The 19,832-nt window shown below is 37.9% G+C and overlaps 1 protein-coding gene across 6 annotated transcripts in view; it reads right to left on the reverse strand.

Annotated features, from left to right (window-relative positions):
• camsap1b (calmodulin regulated spectrin-associated protein 1b) overlaps positions 1-19,169 on the reverse strand; it is a 239,638-nt gene extending 220,469 nt beyond the window's left edge. For 3 of the 6 annotated variants that reach the window (XM_028810191.2, XM_051931995.1, XM_051931994.1), the window contains exons 1-2: positions 18,790-19,169; positions 18,041-18,195 (exon numbers count right to left, since the gene is read on the reverse strand). In XM_028810191.2, coding sequence (XP_028666024.1) covers positions 18,041-18,194 — 154 coding nt within the window. In that variant the 5' untranslated portion in view covers position 18,195; positions 18,790-19,169. The remainder of the gene's footprint in view (positions 1-18,040; positions 18,196-18,789) is intronic. The other 3 variants (XM_028810195.2, XM_051931998.1, XM_051931997.1) reach the window with 1 other exon arrangement.
• Between the last annotated feature and the right edge of the window lie 663 nt (positions 19,170-19,832).

The raw sequence follows: 19,832 nt of genomic DNA on the forward strand, positions 1-19,832 counted from the left end.
GACTCTTTCAAATAGTTTGTGAATCTCCATTCACTATGTTTATGTAGAAATGCAAGTAAAACTAAAAGCACTATCACACACATGCGAATAGGAGGCAGCTGAAGGGCTTCACGACTAGTAGTAACACATTTGCCCAGGGGGCAGTGGGGTGCACTAACTCTTTTTCTAAGTCTCTTACAGACCTTTCCCGGGAAATCCCACCAGGAGCCGCTGCCTCTGCTCGGGACACAGCACTTCAGGACCCGGCTCCGAGGACGACATCAGTTCCCCCTGACTCCCTATAAAACCTCACTCCCTTCCTCTGGATTTCAGTTCTGTTTCGGACTGTCTTGTAAACATTACTCGCTACCAAACCTTTTACTTTTGCAGCCAGGAACATATTATACAGGTGGCTGCCCCAAACCTTTGCAATGTCTGGTGTCCTGCATTATCACAGCACATAAAATAATAACAGTATCGCAAAATTAAGAACTGAATATAAATACAACCTGATTGTTCTATTATACATGTTTAAAATATATACTTTACATATACTAATACAGTATATAGCAAGCTCAAGTATATAAATAACACAATTTTACATGCTGCTACCTAAGGCCTGGGGCCTCATGCATAACGTTGCGCATAGAATTCACACTAAAACGTGGCGCAAGGAAATGTACGTACACACAAAAAAATCCAGACGCATAAATCTGTGCTTTCACCAACTTCCACGGTCTTCCACTCCATAAATCCCAGTCAGTGTGAAAAGTAACGCATGTGCCTGCTGCCACTCCCCAAACTCCCAGTATTACGCCTCTTTGAATATGCAAATCAATATAAATAGCCCTTAAACATTCTGTGAAAAGGCAATGGCAAAAGCACGGGGGGAAATAAATGAATTTCAGTGAATACCAAGTGGAGGCAAGGAAAAACGTACTAATTGTTGGTTTAAACTGTGGTATAAACAACAAAAGGAAGCTGATCAAGTGACACAGAGTGTCGGAGAAACTCGAAAACTCAAGTTCACAAAGTCGCACAGTGCACAAAATAAAATTTGTCAGATATCAAAGTCGTCGTGAAAAGGCGAGTCGTAGCCCACCATCCGAGTGTCATATGAAAGCTTATTAGAGTACAGAGAAAAAAAAAAATAGGCACACAGTGGGGAAAAAAAGCTTGAAATGTCAACTTTAATCTCAAAATTTCCACTTTAATCACATAGTTTATTTTGTCATTAAAGAAGAACATCATTAACGTCATCTTAAAATTGTTTAATATACTAGTTTCTCAAATCCCATCGTAACTAAAGTAGCACGTTAAATGTTTTGTTTTGTATTTGATCATCTATGTGCTCTGTGTGTGTAAATCACTATGTGCTTTTTAAACGGGCTTCTCTTCCTCCAACAGGACACAGAATCCATTACATTCATGATATTACAGCTCTCTGAATAATTAAAATACTGAGATGTATACTTGATATCATTTTCATGATGATAGGAGTTAAAGCATGTTATTAAACATGGGAACACTGTGGCGTAGTGATTGTTCCTGCCTCACGCAAGATGCTTGCTGTGCCATGCGTGACTTTCAATGAAATAATTTATTGCAGCAGTACTGTCTCTTTCAAACGTACTAACCCCCAATTTCTGTACTTATTTTTCTTTCTCCAAATACCCAATCGCCAGACAATCAGCTCTGTAATAGACATTAAGCCATCTGTAAGCTTAGAACGCAGATTCTTCAAAACTTTAAAGGAACATTGAAACATCTTCGTTGTACATGTTTAATTATTCTATCCATCTATCTTTCCAGTGTCGCGCCAGCCCCAGCAAGAATACAGCGCGAGGCAGGAACAATCTGTGAACGGAGCGCCAGCTCCTTGCTAGTGCTGTGACCGTGTCCTCACATGTTTAATTATTAACAATACAGATTATTTAAATGAAGTTAAAGTTTTATCTGTGTAATATAATAAACATATTTTGCTGCATTTCATCTTAAAAATGATTTCGTCATCATATGTAAATACGCGCTTTACAAAGTGACTCAAGTTGTTTAATATTATAACTGTATTGCAAGTTTACAGTGAGGTAATTGTACTTATAAGTATAAACAGTTCTACAAGGAGCACTTGATGGACTGATTGAGTGCATTTATAGCTCTTGGGATGAAACTGTTTCTGAACCACAGGGAAAGGCTCTGAAGCATTTGCCATATGAGAGCAGTTCAATAGACAGCATTGCTGAGGCAGCGTGTACTTGATGCTGTATACTAATAATCTCTTTCCAATCAGCTGCTGTAGAGCTGTGATTCCCCACTCAGATACAGTGATATAAATATTCTGAGTAGTGCAGTGAGAGTAATATGGAAAAAGATGATCCACTGTGGCAACCCCTAATGGGAGCAGCTGAAAGAAGAAGGTGCAGTGAGATTAACAACGCTAAAGCAGCTATGGTATTTAGAATAGTTTGACCATTCTGTGGACTATTATATTACTTACAGGTTAATTACAATCAGATGCATTAAACTAATAAACAATATGCGGTTAATTTCAGTGTATTTATAAAGCCGCGTCAGGGATGTGGATGTAAAAAAGAAAGGGAAACCACTGGAACAGTAGCACTGCTTTGATGCTGGGTGCCGCCACAGGGGTGTGGAAATCAAATTTTTTTCTACTTGTCCACGGACAAGTAAACTTAGAAAATCCACTTGTCCACCAGTTAAATTCACTTGCCCATAAACAAGTAACAAAAGTGAAAAATAGTTCATTTTTTCTGATCTCTTTTATTGATACCAAAACTGCCTTCCATTTTAAAACTGAAAAAAGTTCTTTCAGGGAGTAGTATTTTGTCACCTTGCTCTAGAACAATATATAAAAGATTCCCTTATCATTTTAACTCACTAATAAACAATGCCTTCATTATAGCTACAACAGTTCTGTTTCACATATTACAGTTACATAACAGAACACTGTCCTGATTCATTTTCTGCCATGTTCTTCAGCTTTTGTCTTGCAACATCTTTTCCCCCAAGAATCTTTACCATCTCAGACAGCATGGGCTGAATGCTGTTCATTTCTGCTTGAGCTGAACTGCATGGTTCCTGGACTGATGGTCCTGCAGAAGTGGATGCTGATGACTTTTCAGTTTTTTTATGAGTGATGTGCCTGTTGACAGCCAGAATTCCACAGCTGGTAGTGGGTCAAACTCTTCTAAAGGTTTGCCATCAACAACAATGCACATCTGGTTTTGAAGGTTTTCCTGAGTCAGGCGGGTTCTTAGAGAACTCTTTACTAAATTCATATTGGAGAATAATCTCTCACAGGAAGAAAAAATAATCGCGTCTAAGTGAAGATTTTTATAGATATTTCATAACATTTGGAAACCATTAGAATGTCTTCTTTATTTTTAATAAACTGACAGCGAGAAACCAACTTGTTTTATATGAAAAATTCTCTAATCAAAAACGATCTATATATATATATAACTCCTCAATATATCACAACCTACGTGAAATCGCAAATTTCAGGAAAGATTAACAGCCTAACAAGCTTTGTTATGTGGTGAAAACATTTGCATTGTAAGTAAAATAACCGTATTTTTATGCAGAAACAATGAATTTTATCAGTCTTCTTATATAATACGCTACTGTGGCTGTTCGTTTGTCTGTCCAGGATTTTAAATCACCTGTAGCTCGCAAACCGTTTCACCTATTGACTTGAAATTTGGTACACATATACTGCGTGACGTCTACTATCCGCTTTCGGGGTGATGATTTGTATTATTCTTTTTATTTTAATTTTATTTTATTGTTGACTCTCGGCACCACGCAGCAGGGCGGTGCATGCGTATGGATGCTGTTCTCATTCCCCACCACCTTCGCTAATCATTTTTGAGGCAGATTGAAGACTTAAGTGCCAGCTTAAGTGAAAAATTAAGGAAAACGTACTAAGTAATTGCAACACAAAAACTAACAATCAGTTTTAACGCGAAAAGATGCCAACGAAAAGAGAAGCAGCGGGCCGCTAGGGTGGAGAAAAGAAGAGCTACTCAGGAAGCAGCAAGCACATCAACCTCTGAGCAAACGATGATAAACATACAGAGAAAGAGGATGAAAACTACAAATGCTCAAGTCAAGTGGATTCACTGCACGTTATCGTGCAGTATGCCATTACTGGTAATATATAGAAGTTATCGATTTTAATGAAAAATCATCAGATTACATCATAATGTCGGCATGAAAAAAATGACCGCATCTCCAAGCGTGTAAATAGTAGGGTAAAATATTTATGTAAGACCGTAAGAGTGCTTCCCCTTTGAAAAATCAGCCGTCATTTTGTAAACAATATTGAAGACAAATTTGAGACATGAAGAACATGCCTAAGTAGACTGTTTCCACACGAAGTATGTACCCAAATGTTTAGAATTTGAAAGTACTGGTAAAAATGTGCCCTGCACAGCACATATAATTCTTTTTTCTCCAGAAAATTGCACTTGTCCGCGGACAACTGAAACCAGAAAAACTCGCTTGTCCGACGGTCAATTTACCCGTGTCGGACGAGTCAGCGTTGGATTTCCGCACCCCTGCGCCAGTTTGCAAAACCGAGCAGAGAACTTGCGAACACAAAGCATTTAGCTAACATGAAAATGTGTGTGGCTTTATGCCAAGTTTAGGTTTTATACATCGCAATTTGAGAGTGGAAACGGGCTTAAGCATAATTTTTGTGCGTATGCACCGTTTATACATGAGGCCCCTGGTGTCTGGCTCAGTCTCAGTCGTTAGAGAGTTGGTGTCTCTGTTCTTGAGGAAAATATTGTAAGGGAGGGCCCCCTCATTTAAAGAAAGTTACATAGTGAGTATCTGCTTTTCAGTGTAAAATGTTCATCAGTATAATGAAATGTTATGCTCACACATACTTCCATACTTCTGTTTACCCAAATGTTTTGTTGCATAAAAAGGCACTTTCTTCAGATCGATTTCAATTTAAAATAAAGGCAATGCAACTTTGGAAAAATAAATATGAGAGGGAATGACAATCTGTTGCCCTGGGTGATGATTAGCAATGCTCCAATCAATTGGATGTATTTCAGTAAAATTCAGTGATCTGTAAATTGGCCGATCACAAAAAACGATCTTTTCAACCCCTGCTTTCCTAGGCTTTATGGAAATTTAGTTGTAGTGCTTCTTTACACAAGGTATTATGGTAATCGGGCCAGCACACTTCATTTTTGTTTTTTTATTGTTTTGTGTCGAATTTCTCTGTAGTGCAAACAAAGTAAGTCAAGGCCTGTTTGACAAGAGGCCAAGAGACGACTGAAATATTAGCCTTTACGTTAAAGAAAGTGGAGTAATAAACTGAGAAAAGGAATCAGAGTAATCCTCCTGTGCAACTACATAAACAACAGGGAAAGCTACTTTAATCAATTCAGATCTTTTTTGTCCTTTTAATTAAAACGGACACCATTTGAATTTGGATAGAGAACTTGTTTTAAGTGCAGCAGCTTATGTTTTTAATTGGAAAAAGCTGCTTAGTAAGCAATAGGCTTGTTAGCGTAACAGAAAAATGTGTCTTAATTATAACCTTATTAACCATGTCAGTCTTCTTGATTAACAACTTATGAACATTAAAACTACTTTTTATATATATAAAACAGACATCTCAGCCGGCTTGGAAGCCACCGTGTGCTCTTCAGGCCACTGAAATGTGCCAGTTTCTCATTTAGCAGTTCACTTATTTCTGTCAGTTGTCTTCGCTTCTTTGGCATGCTTACTCAGCCTAAAAATGAAACCAGGAGAATACCAGAAAACCTTGGACACAAAGCTCACAGCGAATGAGGATGGTAGCATTTGCTACTGTGGAACTCAGCTCACAAAAAGTCAGAGACCTGCTAGAAGAGGTGAGGGCACAGACAAAGACACCTTTGGTGCAGAGATTCAGAAGATTATTGACAACACAGTCAAGTACATGGACAACAGATTTAAAAATCTGCATGAAAAGCTTCTCTCTTGTTTCAAGGTTTTTGACCCTTCCACTCTTCCCTACCCCAGAGAAGAGCTGTCAAATTATGGGGATGAAGAGGTGGATTATCTTGTCACACATTTTGCCAGTTTGCTAGATGAGGAAGAGAAAGAAAATTCCACAAGAATGGATGGATCTAAAAATGTGGCTTGCAGAACACCGGGGTAGCAAGTTAGATGATTGCTTGTATAGAGATCTCCCCTCTAAGAATCCAGAACACCTCTCTCATATCTTGTTGCTGGTGAAATTAATGCTGACACTTAGTCCATCAACAGCCATCTGTGAGAGAGGATTTTCTTGCATGAACTGAGTGAAGACAACACATCGTACCTCTTTACACCCTGAAACACTGAATGACTGCATGCAACTCTCCATTAATGGGGAAACAGTTGAATCTTTTTGCCCTGACAACTCAATTCGTTTCTGGATGTTTTCTGGAAAAGGTTCAAGACACCTTGATCATAAAACCCCGAAAAGAACAAAGAGCAGTGAAATGGAGGCCGATGCACGGGAAGAGAAAGCTGATGAAGGAGATGCTATGCCCTCAGCGTCGAGTGGCATTTTCTCATCCGTGACTTCAGTGGAAATTTCAGATTCAGAATCTGACACAGACTGATTCATGTTCTACACAGTTCTTACAAATTCATAGAAATTGCTGTTCAATTAGAACCAAATATTTGAGTTGATGATTGTAATTTTTATACAGTTGTTGTAATTTGTGTTTTAACAATTTTTTGATTGATGTTTTGTTTCCTTTACAATATTATACATTAAAAATAATCTCTTTTTTATTCGGGCTACTTAAATTTATTTTGGGCTACCAAAAACTGAAGAGTGCCTGTCCGAAGGGCTACCAGGGATTTTGAAATTTTGCGAGCACTGGGACACAAGACTTCTATGCATCTGGTTATGCAGGAGCTTAGTGTTAAAATGTTTTAGAAAGGGATAAAGAAAAGAATTGGGGGAAAAAAGTTCTTTGAATATTTTTTACTGTCAATCTTGTTTCTTTTTTTAAATGTATAGTCTATACAGCATACATTTTCTTTGACTTTTTAATGTTATGTGCAATAGATATTTATTTCTTGTTCAGTTCCTATTGCACAATCAAGACATTTTGAATATAAATTAATTTAAAAAAAAAATTTTAAACTCATTTGTTCAGGAAGGTATTTAATATCCCCAGACATTCCGACCCTTTCTTTCGGGTTTACTATTTCTGTCAGGGGCTAAGTATGATTTGCATTTGTATGATAAATTATGCAGTTTGCTCAGGGTTTTCTTGTAGTATTTTGTATTTGTGTATTTTATTGTGGTTTATTATGTTACAAGGGGGCTCCGATCCCTGCTCGCTTCACTCGCCTACCCCCGGCGTTTTGAACCCGTGCCTGCCGGGCAGCCGTAGGTTGCTTTTGTATTGGCCTCTCTTTCAACCTCATGTAGCATTTTTATAGACTTAGCTAATGGGTGATTGTTTATGACCTTAGTGACGTTTCTCATTATAAGGTCCGTGCATTGTTTGTTTTCAGGAAGGTTCATTCGTTGATAGATTGCGTCATCTGGATCTAAGATGTATATTTCTGCAAATTTGCGTTCGTGATTTGTTTCAGGGTGCACTGTTCCAATGCGATGTAATATTTGTCCACATACACGAAAGCAGTATGGGCCATTGCCAGCTGGTGGCCTAATATTTACTCCGGTAGATGCCAAAGCAAATGAACCATTGTAGGATCTAATGCAGTTCCTAAAGTTTTTACTTTCAGGTACATTGTTAGTTAGAAGCTTCCGTAGATATTCAGGATATTCATGTAAAGGAGGCAGTCTAACTTGACCCTTTTGACAACAACGTGTAAACTCATTAGTTGTATTGCCAGTTGTTTCTTCAGGGAAGTTAAGTGAATGACAATGATTGCAAATGACATTCATTAATTCCAATGAGACGCGTGTTGTAGACGTCTGCGTTCATTGATTTTTTCCCGTCGGTCCTGTTTTTGTATGTCTGTCACTCGAAGTCTTTCCTTTTGAACCCGTGCCTGCTTCGCTTCCGCAGTTTGAGATGCGCGCTGCATGCGTCTACGTTCATTGTATCTGTCCATTTGGGCTCGTTTCTGTACCTGTGTTAGTCGAGCTTTTCGTTTTTGGAGCCGAGACAGTTTTTCTTCCGCGGTTTCAGAAGCGCGTTGTAGGCGCCCACATTTATTGTTTTTTTTCATGCGGGCTCGTCTTTGTGGTCCCGTTATTCGAGCCGTATCGTTTTGCACCCGTGATCGTGAATTCATGACTTGTCTGTTCTTTATCATTAGTAATTTGGGTAAGTAATAAGGACGATCGTACTTACTGTTAATAGGGAGCGTTTTCTGTGGTTGTACGGTTAATAGTGTATCACTGTAATGAGATTCACCTATGCTGTATAGTTTGTACGTGTTCAGATGATGTATGTTTAATACGGAGCGTTCGTTTCTTCTTATTATTACCCATCAGGTGTTGCGCCTGTGTTATCTGTGGTTGTCCTGTTAATACTGCATCACTGTAATGTGATTCCAATATGTAGTGTAGTCCGGTTTCTTGTTGTTTATGTATGACGTCGGGTGTCCGCGTGCGGTTTTTTAGAAGTGCGTGGATTATGCTGTGTAGTGTGTACGTTGATTTCAGATGCGCGTTGTAGGCGAATGCTCCTATCGTAGTATCTGCCGTTTTCCGTTACACAATTCGCTTTCCGTAATATCTCGGGGTTGATGTGTGACCCTTTGTGGACTCCGTAGTCTGTCCCGTTTTACTCTGGTGCGGGGGGGTGACTCCTCTTTTTCCGTACCATCTCGGGCTTGATTTGTGAACCTTTGTGGAGTCCGTAGTATGTTCCGTTTCACTGTGGGGCGGTGATAATGTGATTCAAATATGTTGTTTTGTCCGTATTTGTGGGGTTTCTGTATGATGTCGGGTGTTTGCTTGTGGTTAAACTTTCGTTTTTGAGCGGTAATCTCGGGTTTGATGGGTGACCCTTTGTGGACTCCGTAGTCTGTCCCGTCTCACTCGGGGGCGTGGGTCTGACTCCTCTTTTTTGTGTGCTATGGGCGCGTTGCCTTATCTGACTCCTCTTTTTTGTGTGCTATGGGCGCGTTGCCTCATTTCTTATTTCTGTTCGTGGAGGGGGGCTTTGTGTCTCATTTCTTATTTATGTTAGTGTGTGTACTCCGTAGTCTGTCCCGTTTCACTCTGGGGCGTGGGTCTGACTCCTCTTTTTTGTGTGCTATGGGCTTTGTGTGGCGCCTGCATCTGACTCCTTTTTTTTTGTGTGCTATGGGCGCGTTGCCTCATTTCTTATTTCTGTTGTGGCGCCTGCGCACTATGTCTTTTGCGTCCACGGGCAGGTCCCTGCGTCCATATCCAGTTTACCATTCTCGTTTAGTAATACGGATTCTAATTCAACTTTGTTTCCTGTATTAATCTTTATTTTGTGTTTTATGCTACTATTTTGTAGACAATGTTGTGTGCTTGATCTTTTATTCTGCTTTTTCCTCTTTGTTCATTCTCAATCATGCTGAAAGCACTTCACAGAAGAAAGGTGCTATATAAATAAAGTACATTCTTACTCTAGTTGATTAAAATGATCCTTATGAAAATAAGCATCATAGTAGAACCATCTGTTAACTTGAAAAACTAGGCTAACAGATGCACCTAATTTAGTTTAAAAAGTATATGCACAGATTATAGCATGATATATACCATAACAGTGATCATTTTTAATTACAGTATGTATTATATATAAGCTTTTGGCCATATCACTCACCCCTAAATCAGTAGCAACAATATATTGAAAAGAAGCAATTACCCATAATAAGGCTCATGGCCTGGGCCCAGGTTTTTATCATAACCGTGAAGAACTCTGAATGAGGCATTTTATGTACATAAAGCAAAGAATAATTCTAAGGCTGACATACCCAGATAGTAGATATCAAGGAATTTACTGTAATGTTAAGTTTTTGAGTTTTTTTTTTTTTTTAAACACTTAAAATGAACTTTTTGTCTTCTCTCACATCTCAGGACTGTAATATTTTGTGGAAAATACCCATTTATTTCAGTTTAATTGATACTCATCTATGCCAGAGATGCCGTAAGTCTCTGGCCTAGCTGAAATCTAAAATCGCATGGGGCAGAGAAGGCACACAAATGTAGCCCATTATAATAATTCTGTTAACATCTACAGATATCTTTTAAATATTATTCTGATGACCAGGGCAAAACAGTTTAAAGTTTTATCAAACTTAAGTAAATTGATGAATACCTGACCTATTCACTAAAACACTCAAGCTAGCTACATAACCAACGATTATCTAAATTAAAAAATATGAAACAATTCCATCTCCTCATACTTTCACAGTCAATACAATTATCCAGTTTTACTGTTTCACAGACTTGTGACATACCATCAATTTGGAGATATGTTTCGTTTAAACAACTTTAGAAGTGTATACATGCTCTGCAAGCATTACTAAAATACTACCTCTCACATGGCAAAAGTTCTTACACCTTTTATAATAATTAATACCATGTTGTACATAGCTCTTCTGATGCACATATGAAACTTTGTTATAAAAATTGTGTAATTACATTATTTCCATAATTTTCTCAGATTTTCTAATATTGATAACAGAAGGCAATTTTTTACTTTTCGCCCCCACACCAAACATGGCCTACATATAACAACATCAATCAGCCACTGAGATTGCATAAATGTTTATGGGAGGTATTTTCTACAAACAAGAAAATTAAAATTAAAATTGTATCTGTCTTTTGCCATTTTATTTTCACAGTCTACATGCAAGAATGCTTTAAAAACTAAAAACGAAATGAACACAATTTGCAATTTCCTTTACAGACTAAACCACAAACAAGCTGCAAAAATGAAAAATAAAGTGTAAATAAGCACTGGCACCACCTGCTGCTCATTGAATTTTCATTTTCCATTTAGCATTTTCAAGTTCTCAACATACAAATAGTGCACAGTCAATAGGCTGTGCTTTGCACCTCAGTTTCCCACAATTATTTTGCCTTTGTAGCTGTAGAGCCACTTCAATCAATATAACACTTCTCACTTCGACTGTGCTTCACAGCGAAACCATCTCACAAAATCTGAAGGCCATGCATAATTGTAATTCTGAAGTAATTAATGTGATCTTTAATTACAGTATTTAACAACAGAAATGTATACAATTTCGTTTTTAATTTTTGCAGCATTCTTGTGCGTAGACAATGAAAATGGAATTGCAAATGGTGTTATTTCATTTAATGGTTAATTCAGACAGCATTCTTGTGCGTAGACAATGAAAATGGAATTGCAAATGGTGTTATTTCATTTAATGGTTAATTCAGACAGCATTCTTGTGTGTAGACTTTGAAAATGAAACTGCAAAAGAGAGATTGCATTTTCATTTTATAATTTTAATTTTCTTTTTTTCAGAAAATACCTCCCATTAGTTTATCATGGATAATGCATTAAACATTTTTAACAATGACAAAACTATCAGCAATAGTACTGACAATTGTACTATATATAAGAATAAAAATAAATTAAAATTTAAATATCTCTTTATTTACTGAAGGGTTTGCTCTACTCATCCAATAAAAAATAAAGACATTCGGACAGAGGAAGTGACCTTTCATAATCGATACGGACTATCAAGCATGCTCAAATGAGACTACTGTAGTTTGTGAGCTTCAATGAACCGATTTAGCCGAAGAATACACTTAAAAAGGTTTATAGAAATTGATCAAGGCTAAAATACTAGACAAAAATTATTTAATATTAATGTGACCCACCCAAAATTATGGTTATATTCAGGACTCATTGGGGAAAATATTTAAGTTGTGGCCTCATTACTTTCAATTCATGAGTTACTCTTGTCACTCACCCAACAGCTATGAAATACCAGGAGAATATTTTGCAAAGTGCTGACACACCAAATTTTGTACTCAACAACAAAGGGCCACATATTCATTTAGGAGGGGAGTGGGGCAATACACTGCCTTTCTTTTCACCACTGTAAATTAAGTATAAACTCGGCCAATTTTCTTAAATCATTGCTCTTACTGCTCCATCTATCCCAAACTTTTAATGTTTTTGAGCTGTATCAGGCAAATCGCTTTACAAATGCCAATAGAAACAACAAATATTCACCTGTAAAGAATTTTAAGATCATTTTAGAAGGGGGGCTTGTTTTTTCATTAATTGCCATGAAAAAACAACAATATGCACGATTTTAAAAGATGCTTTGAGAGCCAAAAGAAAAGCCCCGTGTTTTGACTTTAGCCATCTGAACAGAGTTTGGGTGGACCTTGATCTAGATGTAGTACTTAAAAATACACAGATACGTTTCAATGTTTCATTGCACACAACAAGTGTTTAAAAACAGCACATGACGAGCAAAGCTTTCAGTGCAAGTTTATCATCTGCATGCTGACGCAAGCAGTGATCACAACCTTGGTGGAGGGCATTAATCATAAATGCATTGCCGGAAGCAAGAGAATCCCCGAAACATACCAAGTTTGTTCCAAAACCGTTTAAAAATGGGAAAAAGCTGGAAAGAAAGCAAGAACTAAGCTTTGGCTACCCCCCTCCTACTAGTCTCACCAGTTTTAGCATTGTTACATTGGTAACCAATGTTGTTCAGAATTGAATTTAAAATGCTGCTCATGGTTTATAGAGCGTTAAATCTTGCTCTGTCCTATATTTTCGTAAACTTAAATCTTCGATTGGAGGTCTGCTTATAATTCCAAGAGCCAAGCTTAAAGAAGTGGTGTAACGCATGCAAAATTTGGAATACTTTACCTAAAGAAAATTGCCGGGCTGATACTGTGGAACATTTTTTAAAAAACTGCTAAAAACCCATTAAAAAAATTATTAAAATAATATGGCTTTTTTGTAGGTACTTTGCAGTTATATTCCTAATAAACTACATTGGTTTAGAATTATATTCTTCAAGGGTCCTCAATCTGTACTAATCCCAAATATTCTCTGCTATCTTTCCAATTCTTCTGTGTTGGCAATCCATGCCGGCACCACCACCTGATCAAGGCACCATGCAGCCCCCTGTGATGATGGAATGAAGGCAGGTGTCTCAGCTGTCCACAAGACCATCTTCATCAAATCCTATCATGTGAAGCAAGAACACCAAGAGGTTTGATTTAGGAACATTTATGTTAGGTAGAATACCAAGTGGGGGCTGGGCAGTCTTTTGGCCTTGGAACCCCTTCAGATTTTGTTCCTTTCTCAAGCCTAACTGGAGTTTTTTGGGTTTTTTTTCCTATCCTCCCATCCCCCTGATCATATCTTGTTTTGTTGTTGCTTATTCTATAATATTATTGCCTTGCCTTCATTGTTTTACTTTTGTCATAACTTTCTCTTTGTCATCTTATAGAGTATTTTGAGCTACATTGTTATGAAAAATGTGCTACATAAATAAATGTTGTTGTGGAAAACCGACTTAAAAGCTCAAGGGTGTCATTCAGCCTTTTAAACTCTGCTCAATGAAAATGAAAAAGTAATTTTGTGAGAAATATTATATTGACATGAGACCATAACAGCAAACAGTGTAACTGAAAGCACTTTCAAATTGCAATTTCTTAAAGAATCTAATCTCTCCAATATAAAAAAAAATCCTGGGAGAGAAAAACGGGAGACGAGACGTGATCTTCACGTTAAGATCACGGAAGACACTTAAAAGACCCGCAAGGCAAAAGAGGGGTCTCGCGGGGACCTTAAACATGAGACTTTGTGCCAAGAGATTGACCCAGGACCATCTCACGATGACGTAGAACATGAGATTCTTGAAAAACACACCCTACTTACAACCAATATCAAATAAGACAACGAGCACACACAGATCCAGGGTCTCAGCACATATAAAGCGTATAAGGACAACACATTATAAATGAAACGTCGACGACTAAGTGAAGAAGAAAGCAGCGCGGAGAAAACAGACTCAAAAGTGTTGGAAAGAAAAATCAGCAAAAACGAAAAAGAATAATCTAGGTGCAAATTCAGAAAATAAGGAAAGTAATAATCAGCCCGGGACAAGTGGAACTGAAAAAAATGCACCTCCAATTGGGCTCAGAATTAAAAGACAAACAGTAAAAGACAAAATAGAACTTCGTAAAGACGTTCACAAATGTTGGCGCTATACACATGCAGAGCAGGTTAGAGATTATGAAAGCAGTGGAATTCAAAAGGCTCAAAAAAATAAATAAAAAACGTTGGCACGATACACATGTGGAGAAAGTTAAAGAATATGAAAGTAGGAAAATTACAAAGTATAAAAAAAAAGAAAGTAAAGATCGCAGTAGCGCAAACAAATGGAATTTATTACTCGAAAAAGGGAAAATAATCACCACGGACCAGGTGTCATTGAAAAAAAAAAAAAGCAGGACAAAGCGAGGTTAAAAATAAAAGACAGAGTAGAAAACAAAGTAAAACGTCATAAAGAGGTTAAAAAACAAGGGGGCCAAACACATGCAGAGCAGGTTAGAGAGAAAGAAAACTGGAATTCAAAAGACAAAAAAAAAAAAAAAAAAACGTGGGCGCGATACACATGCTGAGCAAGATACAGAATATGAAAGCAGGAAAAAACGACCATCAAAAAAAGAGCAAACATCGGATTAGCACAAAAGAACAGAAATTATTACTCCGAGAAATAACGAAAAGGTGAATAGAGATCGAATATATGGACATAGGTGATATGTCAGAAGTATGTAAATATTGTAAGGCTTTGAAGTTTATGTCAGACTTTCAAAAATGGGGTTTACCTCACATGCATTTATTGGTTACTTTGCAAAAAAAATTAACTGTTGATGATGTAGATTGTTTTGTCTGTGCTAATATTTCAAACATAGAAACCTATCCTGAATTATGGTACAAAGTCATTAAACACATGTCTCACTGACCTCATTTAAAAGATTCAGCATATTGGGACTCCAAAAGATTCTTTTAACAGAAGTTCTTAAATAAAAGTTAAACTAATGAAATAGCAACAATTCAAAGAAAAAAAAAATCTTAAAAGTGTGTATCCGGAAAACCAAACATGGGGGTTGGCAAGCAAAGCGAGCAGGGGTCAAAGCCTCCTAGTGCTTTTAAAAAATGCTTACTTGCATACAGTATAAGCAATACAGTAATCCCTCCTCCATCGCGGGGGTTGCGTTCCACAGCCACCCACGAAATAAGAAAATCCGCGAAGTAGAAACCATATGTTTATATGGTTATTTTTACATTGTCATGCTTGGGTCACAGATTTGCGCAGAAACACAGGAGGTTGTAGAGAGACAGGAACGTTATTCAAACACTGCAAACAAACATTTGTCTCTTTTTCAAAAGTTTAAACTGTGCTCCATGACAAGACAGAGATGACAGTTCTGTCTCACAATTAAAAGAATGCAAACATATCTTCCTCTTCAAAGGAGTGCGTGTCAGGAGCACAGAATGTCACATAGATAGAGAAAACAATCTCTAGCAAACAAATCAATAGGGCTGTTTGGCTTTTAAGTATGCAAAGCACCGCGGCACAAAGCTGTTGAAGGCGGCAGCTCACACCCCCTCCGTCAGGAGCAGGGAGAGAGAGAGAGAGAGAGAGAGAGAGAGAGTTTGTTTTTCAGTCAAAAATCAATACGTGCCCTTCGAGCTTTTAAGTATGCGTAGCACCGTGCAGCATGTCGTTTCAGGAAGCAGCTGCACAAAAGATAGCAACGTGAAGATAATCTTTCAGCATTTTTAGACGAGCGTCCGTATCGTCTAGGTGTGCGAACAGCCCCCCTGCTCAATCCCCATACGTCAGGATCAGAGAAAGTCAGCGCAAAAGAGAGAGAAAAGTAAGCAATCTAGCTTCTCAGCCATCTGCCAATAGCGTCCCTTGTAGGAAATCAACTGGGCAAACCAACTGAGGAAGCATGTACCAGAAATTAAAAGACCCATTGTCTGCAGAAATCCGCGAACCAGCAAAAAATCCGCGATATATATTTAAATATGCTTACATATAAAATCCGCGATGGAGTGAAGCCGCGAAAGGCGAAGTGCGATATAGCGAGGGATCACTGTATACTGTATCTTTTAATATGAGTAAGAAATTGAAAACTATTGAAGTTAAACCTCTATTAATTTGCAAATAGAATTGCAGCACTTAAACATTTTATCTGGTTGCCTGAGTGTAAGATCTTAGCTGGCAAGTTCCTTGAAAAAATAAACCCCTCTCTGATTGACGACTATATCACTTTCACAATTAAATATAGATTGAACAGTCCAGTGACCCTTGCTCAAAAATTCAAGGATTTAAGCAAGAATCTTGGAGCAGTTATTTTGAACCAGCCAATTTAAAGTTTACAACACCACCCTGCATTCATGTAGGTGTTTTCCAACATTGCAGAGTAAGTGGTGATGCTAAAATGAGTCTGGAATGAGTGTACATATGTAATTGTGTGTACACCATGATGAAATGGCACCTGACCTAGGCTCATAACTGCCTTGTGCTGTTTAGATTGTGAAAAGATTTGGCTCCCTGCAACACTGTAACTGGATTAAGTAGACTAAGAAATCGAGTCAATAAGCCTCCATTTACTTGTTTCACTGGTACTTCTTAAACCACATGGCTCATTTTGCTTAACAAAGATATACCATATAAATAAATTCCAAAGTATCTATATTTTCAGTGGACTATTGAAAGATTTGGGATGTGAGGGCAAGTATATGTCAAAGGTTCTGCATTAAACATTTTCTTAAAATTTGCACTGTACTGAAGCCCTGTTTATTTGCGCTTCCAGTTCAGGCAATGCCTATGCAAGAACATGTGGGATCAGAAGGAAATTTGGTTTCTGCCAGGTGCACACTGTTTCCCAGTGTGACAGACTGGAGTCTCAATCAGATGAGACAGATCTTGCCGAGCACTTGATGCACCTTATGTAGGGCCCAGTTTCCGAGGACCCACAAATAGAAAAAAAAAAACCACACACACAGGTACAGAAAAATAGATGAAAGATTAATATACTACTTCTGTACTGCATATCTGACATAGTAGTATATGGTTGCATATTAAATACGCAGAATAAGATAGTAGTTCTTACAATCCCTTTCTTGTTTATTACTTTTTTATATCCATGCTTTTGTTTTAATCTATAACAAAAAAACTAAAGCATAGAAAGAATTCCTATGCACTTGTTCAGAGAAAAAAAAATCATTTTGAAAGGCCACATACATAAGATACTGAATAATTTATCCATCTTCAAAGCCACACATCCAGCTCTGGGTCAAAGCGAGTTGGTGTCTATCACGGTAGCACTGGGCACACTGCAAGAACTAATACTAAATGGAGTTTGCCACAATGCACACCCACGCTGACTTTTGCCGGGACTCTTTGAAGAAAACTAAACTAACATGCACATCTGGCAAATGAGTGATGAAAACTAGACACAGGGAATTTACAAACTACACACAGTGTTCAAGCTTGCATTTAAACACAAAAACTCTGGAGCTATAAGGGAGCAGTAGTAAACATGGCTGTACCACCATACACCGAAATATATTTGATGTTATTTGCAAAATGAACGTTATGTACTTCATGTGAAATAAAATACTGGATCCACCAATTATGGTTTTCATTTCTAGATACATTATAAGAACTGCAAAGGTTTTGGATTTTTAGTTTAGGTAAAGCGAAATATATGAAGAAAACTTACTCCCATCCTACCTGGATAGTGAAAATATCGTTTTATTTGTGATTAGGTCAGTAAAATCTGACCATAAAGCTAAACCAAAAATTCTCGAAACTCCGGCGACACTACTTTCAAATACGTAAAAAATGCACACCAGTGACACAAAACGTAAAAAGAGAAAAACAACATTAAGAAAGCACAAACAGTTCGGCTGACTGGACTCATCTTGACAACAGCGAAGATCGGATTAGAAAGCCTTGGATTTGTCGCAATCACAGACGCTCATTTGACATCAACAGAACAACACCACCACCAAAACAACATCTCAGCACTGTTGCATGCACAGAATTGTTGTCTTACCTATGCCATACGCTTTTGCGAAAAGCCATCGTAGATTAGCGTCTATTTTCGCCCTGGCCGAGTCATAAAGCTCCAACGGAACGACTTCTGGAATCCCGTCCGGTTCCAATCTTCTTCTGGTGCCGTCGACCGCCGCGCACGCGTCCACGTCCATCCTGAAATAGCAATTTGGCAAGTTCAAAACAAATACACATACAGAGTTTTTTTTTCTTGCGGCCGATTTGGCGACCCGAAGTGCCATTAACTAAGCAGCACGCCAACGGCATAAGCCTCAGTTCTGGCAGACTTCGGGATCAGAAAGGGCTTGGCAAACGACGCGTCTATTTTGAGACTCGCACTTGCTTTGTGTTTGCTCGGGTAGTCACCAGTGAGCAACACTTTACCAAAAGAAGTGCAAAGTCTTTAAACAGTAAAATGAACAAATAACACAAATAAGAAACAAGGACACACGGTTTTAATCTAGCTACATTACCATTCATTCGTTTATTGCAATCATTCCCTCCATGTATGAGCATAATATAATTTACTGCAGCACGCCTCCCACCTATATTATTGTACACTAAAAAGCAGCAAACGAATTCAAAATGAACCCTTTTTAAAACATGCACGTTAATAAAATGACAAGGAAAGCTTGATGTTAATCCTTCTCGCTGAATAAGCATGTATTCATATGCCGGCACGCCACTGGGAATAAAGACACGCTTATTTATGACACCCCTTTCAAACAATGACAAGACACAATACAATACCTTCGGCACCGCGATGTATCCACAATCCAGCTTTGAAATTTTACGTTGAGAAAAGAGACAAAGTAAATATTTTCTCAGAAGAAAGGGTTTTTAGCTGCAGTATCCATAAATTTGACAAGGTATCCTCCCGTCTGCGGCCTACATGACAACCGCCTCAATAGCAAAATAATAAGCAATGAATCGAGCAACAGAGGATTAGTAGCCGCAGTTAACTCCACAATTCGGGTCAGCGTTTCCCTTGGAATGTACTTGTCCTGATACAACGAGGAGAAATGTTAATTTCGATTACAGCACCATAAAAGAAGAAAAAATGATACCATCCAACGATTATGTGCGAATCTCTTGTCTCTATGGGGATTTCTGCCTCTACTGGATCAAACGGTTACAGCGAGAGCAAAATGCGCATGCGCTAAAGTAGCAACTCCGGGGCAACAATCAACTGAGTGCGTGCACGAAGGAAAATTCAATACGAGCACGCGCAACTCTCTGTTACCAGTACAGACAAGCCGAAAAATGGTTGAATGAACTTTCGATCAGTGTTTATTATCGGTATCAAAACACACTCAAAATATCTGCTCATTTCAGGTACTGTATCTTCAAAGCAACCTTAATAATTAATTGCACAGGTGAGCGAGAGACAGTTTTGGAATCTACATTTGTGTCATAGTACTGGAAATCAGACTGATGGGAATAATTTGAGCATCACTGGTCCCGTGGAACACAAATATACTTGTACAAACATGTGTAAAACATAGAATTTGTAGATACACTACTTCACCAACTAATAGCTAATGTGTGGTGGTGCAAAAATGGCTACCATCCCAAATTCAGATGACTGCTACACAATGGTGGTGGTTGAAGTAGCTCACCACTCACTATGAAAAGTGCTATATAAGTGCTATATAAATGAAAAGAATTATTATTATTATTATTATTATTATTATTATTATTATTATTATTAAAGCACATTCTTTCTTGGCCTGTGTGGGTCTTATATGGTAAGACCAGTTACTTTCTATAACCATGTTAGCTAATTGGATACT

The sequence above is a fragment of the Erpetoichthys calabaricus genome, chromosome 9 (genome assembly GCF_900747795.2).
Source record: "Erpetoichthys calabaricus chromosome 9, fErpCal1.3, whole genome shotgun sequence".
In the NCBI taxonomy this organism is placed as follows: domain Eukaryota; kingdom Metazoa; phylum Chordata; class Cladistia; order Polypteriformes; family Polypteridae; genus Erpetoichthys; species Erpetoichthys calabaricus.